General features: G+C 40.0%; 2 protein-coding genes across 8 annotated transcripts in view; both read right to left on the reverse strand.

Annotated features, from left to right (window-relative positions):
- The window catches only part of gcat (glycine C-acetyltransferase), a 9,636-nt gene extending 6,480 nt beyond the window's left edge, over positions 1-3,156 (reverse strand). Inside the window, exons 1-4 of the mRNA XM_046041993.1 lie at positions 2,903-3,156; positions 1,977-2,107; positions 1,777-1,878; positions 1,549-1,695 (exon numbers count right to left, since the gene is read on the reverse strand). Of these exons, the coding sequence (XP_045897949.1) occupies positions 1,549-1,695; positions 1,777-1,878; positions 1,977-2,107; positions 2,903-3,122 (600 nt within the window). The 5' untranslated portion in view covers positions 3,123-3,156. The remainder of the gene's footprint in view (positions 1-1,548; positions 1,696-1,776; positions 1,879-1,976; positions 2,108-2,902) is intronic.
- A 776-nt stretch (positions 3,157-3,932) lies between these two features.
- tom1 (target of myb1 membrane trafficking protein) overlaps positions 3,933-11,595 on the reverse strand; it is a 9,427-nt gene continuing 1,764 nt past the window's right edge. The window contains exons 1-17 of one of the 7 annotated variants that reach the window (XM_046043567.1): positions 11,239-11,384; positions 10,006-10,090; positions 9,832-9,910; positions 9,550-9,699; positions 9,280-9,414; positions 9,047-9,181; positions 8,761-8,877; positions 8,450-8,583; positions 8,286-8,328; positions 8,026-8,164; positions 7,586-7,649; positions 6,864-6,933; positions 6,347-6,412; positions 5,850-5,912; positions 5,647-5,686; positions 5,337-5,358; positions 3,933-4,667 (exon numbers count right to left, since the gene is read on the reverse strand). In XM_046043567.1, coding sequence (XP_045899523.1) covers positions 4,661-4,667; positions 5,337-5,358; positions 5,647-5,686; positions 5,850-5,912; positions 6,347-6,412; positions 6,864-6,933; positions 7,586-7,649; positions 8,026-8,164; positions 8,286-8,328; positions 8,450-8,583; positions 8,761-8,877; positions 9,047-9,181; positions 9,280-9,414; positions 9,550-9,699; positions 9,832-9,910; positions 10,006-10,090; positions 11,239-11,290 — 1,401 coding nt within the window. In that variant the 5' untranslated portion in view covers positions 11,291-11,384 and the 3' untranslated portion in view covers positions 3,933-4,660. Of the gene's footprint in view, positions 4,668-5,336; positions 5,359-5,646; positions 5,687-5,849; positions 5,913-6,346; positions 6,413-6,863; positions 6,934-7,585; positions 7,650-8,025; positions 8,165-8,285; positions 8,329-8,449; positions 8,584-8,760; positions 8,878-9,046; positions 9,182-9,279; positions 9,415-9,549; positions 9,700-9,831; positions 9,911-10,005; positions 10,091-11,238; positions 11,385-11,595 lie in introns of those variants that run through there. The other 6 variants (XM_046043565.1, XM_046043568.1, XM_046043564.1 and 3 more) reach the window with 6 other exon arrangements.

The following is an 11,595-nucleotide window of genomic DNA, read 5'->3' on the forward strand; positions in this document are numbered from 1 at the left end:
CCACCGTTTCCAAGGTTACTGTTGGTAATACACTAAGACGTCATGGTTTGAAATCACGCATGGCACGGAAGGTTCCCCTGCTTAAACCAGCACATGTCAAGGCCCGTCTTCAGTTTGCCAATGACCATTTGGATGATCCAGAGGAGTCATGGGAGAAAGTCATGTGGTCAGATGAGACCAAAATAGAACTTTTTGGTCATAATTCCACTAACCGTGTTTGGAGGAAGAAGAATGATGAGTACCATCCCAAGAACACCATCCCTACTGTGAAGCATGGGGGTGGTAGCATCATGCTTTGGGGGTGTTTTTCTGCACATGGGACAGGGCGACTGCACTGTATTAAGGAGAGGATGACCGGGGCCATGTATTGCGAGATTTTGGGGAACAACCTCCTTCCCTCAGTTAGAGCATTGAAGATGGGTGGAGGCCGGGTCTTCCAACATGACAATGACCCGAAGCACACAGCCAGGATAACCAAGGAGTGGCTCTGTAAGAAGCATATCAAGGTTCTGGCGTGGCCTAGCCAGTCTCCAGACCTAAACCCAATAGAGAATCTTTGGCGGGAGCTCAAACTCCGTGTTTCTCAGCGACAGCCCAGAAACCTGACTGATCTAGAGAAGATCTGTGTGGAGTGGGCCAAAATCCCTCCTGCAGTGTGTGCAAACCTGGTGAAAAACTACAGGAAACGTTTGACCTCTGTAATTGCAAACAAAGGCTACTGTACCAAATATTTACATTGATTTTCTCAGGTGTTCAAATACTTATTTGCAGCTGTATCATACAAATAAATAGTTAAAAAAATCATACATTGTGATATCTGGATTTTTTTTTTTTTTTTTTTTTTAAGATTATGTCTCTCACAGTGGACATGCACCTATGATGACAATTTCAGACCCCTCCATGATTTCAAAGTGGGAGAACTTGCTAAATAGCAGGGTGTTCAAATACTTATTTTCCTCACTGTATCTAGTCATACAGACAGTCTGTTTTTATTTGTCCTTTGACTTAACACAAGAATTTGTAATTTTCAAAAATAAATAAAAAAATCAAACAACGGGTGCTGGATTTCAGATAGAGGTAGACAAAAACAGGCTTCTCATTTCTAGGAGATGACCATAAATTTTGCTGAAACAGTTGCAAGCAGATTATATCAGCTGTAGCTTGCTTATTAATGTATTGTTAGCTACATGAGTTCTCGCGTTCTCTGGCTGACTTTTTTACGTTTCAAGCGGAGTCATCTCAGAAGAAGAATCTTGTAAAAGTATCTGAAGCTACAGCTCACACGTTCCATGCAAAAAGTCAGTCCAGATAACCAAAAGAATATATTGTCAACAGTTTAGAAATAGTCCCTGCAAAATGCTAATATTTTAATATTTCATTATCACTGTGGACAGGATGGAGAATATGAGTCACTTATCATATGTTGAAATATTAGGACACTATATCAGAGGCATAAACATTATTGAAATATACAGTAATAATGGTTGTTTCCATGTTAAAAGCCACTCTTCATGTTCTTCTACAGCACAGGAAGAGGTCCACACACACCTGAGACTCTTTGAGCTTGTTCTCCAGATCACTGAGGTCCATGTGTTTGTAGCGTAGCCTCTTTGCCCGACACAGACGGATCCCATCGATAATGGAGGCGTGGTTTAGCTCATCAGACAGTACTGCGTCATCTGGACCCAGCAGAACCTGGTGAAAGAGTTCCATGATACTTTATCGACCATAATCCTTTTTGTTCTTCTGCCCGCCTGCTGGAGATGTGTAAAGTACCTCAAACAGTCCAGCGTTGGCATCAAAACAGCTAGCATAGAGGATGCAGTCCTCCCTTTCGTGAAACTCTGCCAGCTTCCGCTCCAGATTTTTGTGTAGATCCTATAAGCAGAGTGAACTCATTAACCTCCATGACATTTGGCTGTAATACAGCTATGATGTGTTAAGTGTTGACTTGAGTGGTGAATCAACCGTCATACCTGTGTGCCGCAGATGAATCGGACAGAGCTTAATCCAGCACCGTGTGACTTAAGAGCATCAATCCCTGCCTGCACCACCTCTGGATGACTAGACAGTCCCAGGTAGTTGTTGGCACAGAAATTTAATATGCCTGAGTGTGTGTGAGAGTGAGAGAGTGAGAGAGAGAGAGAGAGTTTAGATGGAGACAGGGAAACCTGGCATAAAAAGGTCACTATTTCAGACATTTTCTAACTCAAGTCAGAAACACAATAACCGCTGTGTCAAACCCAGTAAAAATGTTTGGCAAAAGGCAGGTGACAAAAACAACACAATGCAGCCAGCATCAGGACAAAAAGTGATAGAAAAACACAATGCAGGACGGTGGCTGTACTGTCCAGATGAATAGATGAAACGCTCACTTTCACACATGAGGGATCATAATGGCCTGGAGACAATGGGCCATTCACTGACCAATCTTTGGCAAAGGTTAACCCAGCAGTGTAAACACTGGCTGGCTGCTTTGCTGGCAGAACAGCAAACGGGGCAGAGATTTTCTGCTGCTCTTTGGGTACTTTTGAATTCAAGCGAGCCATTTTTTCCTTTGCTATGAAAGTAAAAGTTTATAACAACTTACTGTTGAGGTTATAATTATACCATTTAAAGACCAGTCATTGCAAAGTTGTTGTTGTTGCGTGTTTTAGATTAGGCTATGCAAGTCCTGCAGTTCGCAAGCTTGTTTCTCCAGTAACGTTACTTCAGTGACCTGTAGTTTGAGTCAAGTTCAACATCAAGATAACACCGGGGCAGAGCGCAAAGTGAAAAACAGCGCAACCAGCAACAATGTTTTATCTAGAGTTTGTAGCCAACCATGGTGCGTTTAAGGACAGTACGGCCCATTGCTATCACTTATTTGTATCAACTGCTGTTACTACAAACTACCACTCACTGCTATGACTGCCTCCCACGGTGATTTTAGGACCCTGCTCCGACGTGATAATCCTCTCCGCTTTCCAAGTCCCAGCCGCTCGGATACCTTCGAGCTCGTGCTCCAGCACTGCTCTGGCTTCAGCGACAGCGGAGTAGCTCCGGTTCAGAGCCGAGGCCGAGGGCCGCAGGACGCCCCGGACTGGTTTCACCAAACACCTGGCAGCTCGTCCGAGAGACATGTTGGTGAAGCAGTGCGGTTGAGGTGTCAAACGAGCACGTGGGCTGAACGTTAAGGACCAGAGACTAGGCGTGGCCGCGACACGTAACAAGGGTAGGCGTGTGTGTATTGAACCAATTAGAGGCTAGTACACTTGCCAGGTGGCTTGTTTTATCCAATCATATTTCAGATAGGATTTATTTACTGGTTCAGGTTCAGCTCCAGTATGGCAGCAATATGTGGCCTAAAATAAACTGCTACGATGTTTGACTTTAGTGAACTTTTACGAATTTTCTTTTAGCAAAACAACTTTATCTCTAACTCATTTTAAAAAATGAACATTGTGCTACAACTACAAAACCACAGCCCTTGTCTTTGAGTGTCATTATTAGTCTACCGCACATACACACACACACACTCACGTGGACCCTGATTACCCTCTTTTGTCCTTAAAAGATTTGCAAGATTATGCAAGTTCCACTGCATTGTGACAGGTGTAAATAATAATCACAATTCTGAACACAATTATGTGTATGTACACATAATTACTTTAAGTATGTCTGATTTTTGAAAACCTCTGTTATCAGTTTAGTAAAACCTGCACAGTGATGTGTTTCTAGTATACTCATTGTTCTGTGAGAGCCAAACTGAAGGCAGTCAGAAGGTGTGACACGTTCAGGACCAAAGCCAAGTCAAATCTAATTAACAACAGACAGGAACTTAAAAGAGATTTGCACTGGCCCCACACCTGGGAAGCCATGAATGGATTATACAGTAAGAACCATTAATGTGCTGCGCTTTGAGGTTAGAATGAGAACAGCCAGACTTCCAGTTAATAGTTTTAGTTTAATATATGACAGCAGTCTGTCATGACTTCCTGTTAAATGTCAAGTAAAACATCTTTACAAGGAAATATTGGATGTAAAAAAAACCTCAGTCAGTTTCCTTTGACATCCTACATCAATAACAATGTGAAGCATCAAACTATTACACTGTATAATAGCCGAACTTCTCTTACATACAAGTTATCAGTGTTTGCTACTTTGACAGGGATGTATTCTGTAACCCATCATCACATTTGACAACATACATACATCAGCAATATAATACATCATCTATGTTGAAAAAGTTGTTTTCTGTAACAATATCCTCTCTCTCTATCAACAGCAGGAATGTAACCATATAAAATGTGCAAATGTTTGCATTCCACACATGGACAAACCCTCATAACAATGTCAAGTAAAAAACACTGTTTTTCATCAAATAACATTATTTTCATCAGTTAAAAAAAAACATATTTGCTCCCCAGGAAAGAGCAGTATACAGAGCGACGATAACCTCCCTCTGATATGAGCTGTAATCCCCATATCAAATGTGCCATTCAACCATTCATCTAAAGGACATCTCCAGTTCTCAGCCGACAGCGCAGGAGCTTCATGAGTATGGTTAGTTTGGCAGGTTTAAAGTGTAAATTAAGACTCAGAGTGGTTGGTGTCCTGTGAGGACGTTTTCAGCGATGGCAGACGCTCGGCTGCTTTTGCTCTTTCTGCTAAAAACTTGTCAAACTCTGCAGAGGGAGAGAAGCAGGGTTAGATGAGATAACACTTCTCAAGTAAGTTCACTGAATGGAATAACGGTGAGAAGTAGAAAACAAAACATGCAAACAAGATGCTGGTGTCAGCGTAAATGGGAAAAATACCAGACAAGACTTTTATAAGTTACAATCTGGGACTTTTACTGATTCTATGGACTGTTATTCTTTTTGATTACTTTTAATTATTTAAATTTTTTTTAGTTAACTATTTCAGCTATTTATTGATTATTTTTAACTATTTCACTGTTTATTCAGTACTTATTTATTCATTACAGTTAGTAGCTAACTGTTAAGACTTCTATCCTATTTTTCTTACTATGTTTAACATACTGTTGACCGCATCAATGTAGTTTTCAGGTGTTAAAGTTGACTCAATATTTTGAGTATTTTAAAAACAATAATATATATATATTTTTTCAAATTATTTGAGCTACTCAATTATCTTTCCTTTCCACTGTCAACTGTAGAACTAGTAGTCCTTGGGTCAAAATAAGCCTGAACTGATTAATTACCAGAATTAATAATTTTTGTTCTGTTACATTAAAAAAAGCATGGCATAAGTGTTGTTAGGAGTATGTACTTAAAATTGGCATTGCTATGCAGAGAAGAGAAGATGAGAGGTAGTATGTGGCCACCACATACCCAATTAAGCCTCTAGTGCCACCTACGGGTCAAATGCAGAAATATTTATCAGCAGATATGAGACCGATGGGTAGAAATTAGAGTTTAATATATTTATGTAAAGAAAAAAGTAATCAAAACCACAAGTTGAGCCTTTAGCTCCAAGTAAATCATTTCCCCTTTAAACACTCAAAGTGCCCATGCTAGTGAGCTAGTACGGTAAGTGTAACATAAAACTCCTCAGACGATACAGGTGTATGTGAATGCAAAATAAAATAATGGATGATAAATGATGCTGATTTAACTAAAAATAAATTATGGAGGCCCTCACCTTCACTGGTCACACCATCCGAATCCTCAAAGTCATCATACTGTGTCACAAAAGGAAAAGATATGTTTTTCTTTACATATACTGTAATTAAACACACTGTGTGCAGTTACAAGACAAATATAGTTAAATGAGCATCTAGTTATTTTGCATCAAGATTACTTTTTTTATTTATTTGTAGTAAATTCAGTAATCCAGCTGTTTACCTCATCATCCAACTCTAGCCATTTCTCAATATCATCCATTACAGTGTTCTGGTTGATAGGAATCTGAGAAAGAAAGCAGAGCACCAAGATGGTCAGTGCAGTAAAATATATCATATAATAACCGAAGAAGACTGATGAAACGTTATGAAGATGAAACAAAGCTACCAAACCACTATTAAAAAACACAAGAACAACCACATATCGGTAAGCAAAGCATGACAGGTATGACAACAGTGTAGCATATCAGGACAGTGATAAACCCAAATATTGTCATGCTCTGTAGTGGACGTAGGCACAAACATAAACTCCAAGTCTTCCCCAAATATTAAAGCATGCAAACCAACATCTCAATACCTGAAACACCAAACCCTAAAAGTGAAATCAATCCGGACCACAGCAAAACTAAATTTCAGCCTCATGACAAAACAAAGAGACAGAGGGTAGTATGGAAAGGGGAATCAATGAAAAACCAGTATGCATTATGGACACAGACCCACCATTCCCCTTTTAATCATCCAATCTAACTTTGGAGAAGAGCTGCAGGTGGAGGCTGGGCTGCCATCCTTCATGCGCAGACAGAGAGTTAAGGAGGAAAACAGTTAAAGTACTGAGACAAAACAACATACACATTTACTCAACCAGGGAGCCTTTTGTAGGCCAGGTAATTCTGTACTATTTTCTGTCTGAAAGGCACGGACAGCAGTGCTCCCTGCTATAAATAACACAGCTTAGACATTTTACAGTACCATGAATCTCTATACGGTGAGCTTGTTACTCTGTTGCACATAAAACCTCAGAATTCAACTTGAGGTTGGTGTCAAATGTGAGGAATATGATAAACAGCATACAGTATTGGTTTCCAGTGTCTTGAGCCAAATTTGCACTTTTCATGCTTAATTTGTTTCTAGTGATACCAAAGGTCACATCATGTGACAAAGCAGAAACAACTATACTATAAATGTTGTGACTAAACCTGTTAAAACCAGAATTACATGGCATCTTTGCTTAGCCTACCGTTCCAGCGTTTAGTAGTCTGCTGTCCAGAGCCTGAGCCAGACCGTCCACTGCAACTTCATTCTCTTTGCTGAGACACAAAACACAACGTTTTTATATTCGCTAACTGCCATGTAAGCTAATAATTTCATTTAACATATAGTGAAATACTGGTACATATTTTAAAAAGGACTTAAATGGAATAACTTGGCATTAAACATCAAAAACAATGATCCGCATCTTTACAAATGCCATTCCTGTGAATTTTCTGGGGAACAAGCTTCAAAACTGCTCTCTAGGATTGTAACTGTAACAGTGTGATTTAATAAATCAGCAGAATTTGCCTTGTTATTCAAACAGCATTGCTTTTAGTTCAGTGGTTCCCAGACTTTTCTTATCTGATGTACCCTGTACACAGTGGCAAAAGCTGCATGTTTTAACCATTTATCCAATATTTTCAGCTAATAATTTTAACTGATCAACTATCCAATACTCTTCGCTAACCAGCTCTTCATCCACTAGGTCTACTTTGAGCTATTTTAACTGTTCATCCATTACTTTAGCTAACTAACTGTTTAACCATTACTTTTAGCTAACTCTTTAGACTTCTCTGCTTGCTTTCTAACTAGTTTTGCTCTCTTATCATGTACCCTCAAGGGAAATCACTGTTTTAGTTATTACCAAAACTACAGTCTTTAAAGCTTCATGGTAATACAAACTATGGTTTGTATTTCATTCTGTACCTTGGTCTTTGTTGAGTTGAGACATTTATTCTCGGTGATAATGTGTCATCTGATTCACTTGTACCTGCAAGAAGGACAACAACACGTTTCTAGTGTACAGAATAAGTAGAGGGATACATACACAGTACTGTATGTGTGCAATATGTAGGTATGTTTTAGCAAACAGTGTGTGCATGGTATATCCAAAAATTTACTTTATAATTTATTGTTTTCCATTTTATGCGAGTGCTTCATTTTGTGATGTGTTTATCATTTTGAATCAGTGTCACATTTTGAGGAACATATAAGGCTTTTTGCTATTTGTGTGAGGAGTTTTGGGAATTGTGTGTAGAGTTTGAAAAAAAGGAGACATAGTTTTGAAAATGTGTGTAAGCAGTTGTAAAAAAAACCCCCCTAATAACAACAAATAAATAATACAGGCATCAGACTGTTGTACTTACTAAGTTTTGCCATCTGACTGGACAAACTGTCAGCCTTTGACTTGCTGAGTGAGCTGTCATTGGTAACTGATGCAACCCCTGATTGGCTGACAGACTCCTCTGTCAAATCGAGGTCTGTAAGGTTGACGTATGGGTGGCTCTGAGAGATAAACAAGCAATAAATTCAAAGTCCACGACGCAACCATTTCATAAAAGTACGGCTGTTGAGGATATTAAGTAAGAATAACAACCAATTCAACAATGATTGCCATGTTCTTTACCTTTTGTGCCATGTCTGGACCATTTATTATTCGTCTTTCAAACCTGTAAACAGCAGAAAGAAATTATATCATTATCAAATGGCAAAATCCAGCCTGTTCAAATATTACAATCCTCTTATTTTGTTAATAAATAAGTTAGTATAATAATAATAATTGTAGTTAACCTGTGGTAGCGAGTAAAGGCAGTGTTCATCTCATCATTAGTTGCCAGCAACTCTTCGATCAGCTTCTCTTCACTGAGTCTGGGGACGATCTTCACTATCCTCTCTTGCATTTCCTTACATACTGTGTATAACTGCTAATGACACAATCAGACAAAGAATGTGTGGGTGGGGGGGGGTTGAGTGGGCAGATGCAACACAAAATGTATAAAGTAGGAGATCAGTTAAGGGTAACACAACATGACTGGATGGAAATGATTTTCTTACATAGACTACTTCACATAAATAAAACCCGAGTCTGTTTTGTTTTTTACCTCCAGCAGCTCCATGTCTGCTTGTTTTACTGTGACTGGATCCAGCTGACTCATCATGTCTGACATCATTGTCAGGTTGCTCCGCACCACTCCCAGCTCTGTCTTCAGCTTTTTTACCTAGAATATCAATAATATTTCCTGAATAAGCACCGCTATAGTAACTTCTTGCAATAGCCAACATTGATTTTATGAGTGTCGGGGCCAAGATTCAGAAACACAGATGCAAAAAGGAGTTGTGAGATATTTTTGTGTAAAATATCTGTCTCTAGGGCAGCAAGGCCATCACCTGGCTGGGAGTGAAGGCATTGTTTCCCCCTAAGGCTAGTTTCAGCTCTGAAGTCTGGGAGGGGATGAGCGGAGGTTTGGAAGATAGGAGCTCAGCAGGCAGAGTAGTGACAGCGGGCCCGTTCTTAGGCAAAGTCTGGTAAGCAAAGGCACAGAAATGACCCGAAAGAAAGATTACCAAAGATGATAGGTAGCACCCAAATATCAGCAGCAATTGGCCAACAATGTTTGTACCGTTTTTGGGGCTTGGACGGGTGAGTAACCCTCCAGTTCTGTCATGGGAAACTCAAGTCCTTTCCTTCGCAGGTCTTCATACACCGACACCACACCCGTCAGGTCGGGTGAGCTACGGAATGCGTCAGCCCACGCCTCGACAGGAGAATACCACAAGTTACTACCAGGCTGTAGCACAATGTGATAACAACATGGCATGACAACAATAAGATTTTTTTTCCTCCATGCTGCCTCAGTGTTGCCAAACATGTAATGCAGCATTTTTTTTACCTGCACAATGCTGAGAACTCTGTCATGCAGGACTAATGGAGGGTTGTTTCTCGGGATGATCGAGCGCACCAGCACCCCCTCCACAAAATCCCGTGTCGTCACCATGATGTGAAACCTGTAGCCGCAGTTCTTCACACAAGTCTCCAGGACCTAACATCAGAGGGTGACGTAGAGAGTCAGCAAATGCGGTATCGGGCAAGCTACTGTATATTTTATAACTCAAACCAAGTGACGAAAACATAATCTGAGTCAACAAGGTGGTGACGAGGGAGAAACACTCACAGTCAGTGCCAGCATAACCTCCTTGAAGTTCTTGTTCCCCACAATCCTTTTCTTTATGGCTCTGACTGCATCTTTGGGTCTGTAATCACAGAATTATCCACAGTCAAAAGCATGTAAACTCCAGAGGACTAGTTGGTTCCTGATGCTGACACACAGACACACATGCACACATACCCTTCCTCTGAGCTGTTAATCATGTCACAGATCTCCATGTTGAGGGCCCAGTCTTCTGACGGCAGGCTGGAGCTGGTCGCACACTCTGAAAAATAGGTGAATATACACTTCAGAATAACACTGTTTACTCAAATAGCTTGCCTTTATGATTATTATTAATAAGATGATTGATTAGTACTTAGTATGTGTATCACAATATTAATCATTTATTAACATAACAAACCTAACACTTCACATTAGCTACGGTAATACTGCATTTTCTGACAAAAACAACATTGTCCACAAATTAAATTTGTGGTGTTCCACGGGGATCAATCTTAGGCCCATCAAGAATTGACTGCCTGTGCACGTCATCTTCTTTTCTTTTTGTAAAAATATAATGCATTACGTATTTGATTATATAAAAAAAATATATAAAAAAAACAATGTTAAAATAAATTAAATCACTAAAATAGTTAAACATCACTAACGGGGTTCAGTATTTAGCTGTGGGGCCAAGCACCAGGCTATTTAAAGTTGTCTGAGTGTAGGCTATTAGAGAACAGCACAAGTATAATGTCAAAATATGGCTCTTTTGTAACTAAATAATTTCAATGTGTGGGGGCAAAAATTTGAGGCAGCAATCAATTGAAATCAATTTTAAACAGTTTTTAAAAACATGTGACTACTAAATACTTCTAAGTTATATATGGAAAAAGGACAGATGGTTGAGTATAGCCAATTGTATGTAAAACTGTCCCGTTTGTATAACAACTAACTCTGTAAGCTGCTATACTTAAATCTGCTTATCTATTTATTCCAATGACCATATCTCCATTTCCAACAGTCAACGAAAACACATGTGCAATCATTAGGCATCAGCTGAATGTGCATCTAATTTAGGTCAGGAGGGTGTCGGCCACTTTGCGTCCCGCCCAGCAATTGGCAGGTTAAACACACACAACCAATCAACGTGAGCACCACAGCATTTAAATCCCGCCTCTGCCAATTATTGTTTAAGGGATGCGTCAATCAAAGCGTAGCTCTTCTGTCAGTCTTAATACATTTAGCTTGGATTAAATATTTTGATATAATGACATGTGCGCATTTGCTCGTGCAATAAAAACTATTTATAGTGAAAACGGGGGAGCAGCTAGACTGATATGTGAGTGTCGGAGGCTTAATGCGTCCAGCAAAGGTGACTGAAGCGTTTGGTTATTACAATGTTACGATGGCGGTTGTAAAACTGCTCACCGATCCGCTGTCCCACCGGCGTGCTGAACGGATTCCCCATTAAAAACTCCATGTTGATGAACGGTGAGGGCCCTGCGAAGCACCGACGTCCCCGGGTAGAGCCGTATGCTACGACAAGCCCCGCTCGCTCCTGCAGACTGCTGCTCCTCACACAACAAAGTGGGGCACTAGTTGAGCTCATACACTGCGTCATACTTTAAAGGGAAAGCAGCCTGCAATTTTCAGACCGTCAGCGTAAGCTACTCTGTAACTGCACCCCATACAGGCACTTTATATCGCTGCACACACAGCTGAAAAATAAAGTGCTCTAAGAAAGTGATATCTGTCTTTATAGCCATCAGCTACTCTGAAATAATA

The sequence above is a fragment of the Micropterus dolomieu genome, linkage group LG02 (assembly GCF_021292245.1).
Source record: "Micropterus dolomieu isolate WLL.071019.BEF.003 ecotype Adirondacks linkage group LG02, ASM2129224v1, whole genome shotgun sequence".
Lineage (NCBI taxonomy): Eukaryota > Metazoa > Chordata > Actinopteri > Centrarchiformes > Centrarchidae > Micropterus > Micropterus dolomieu.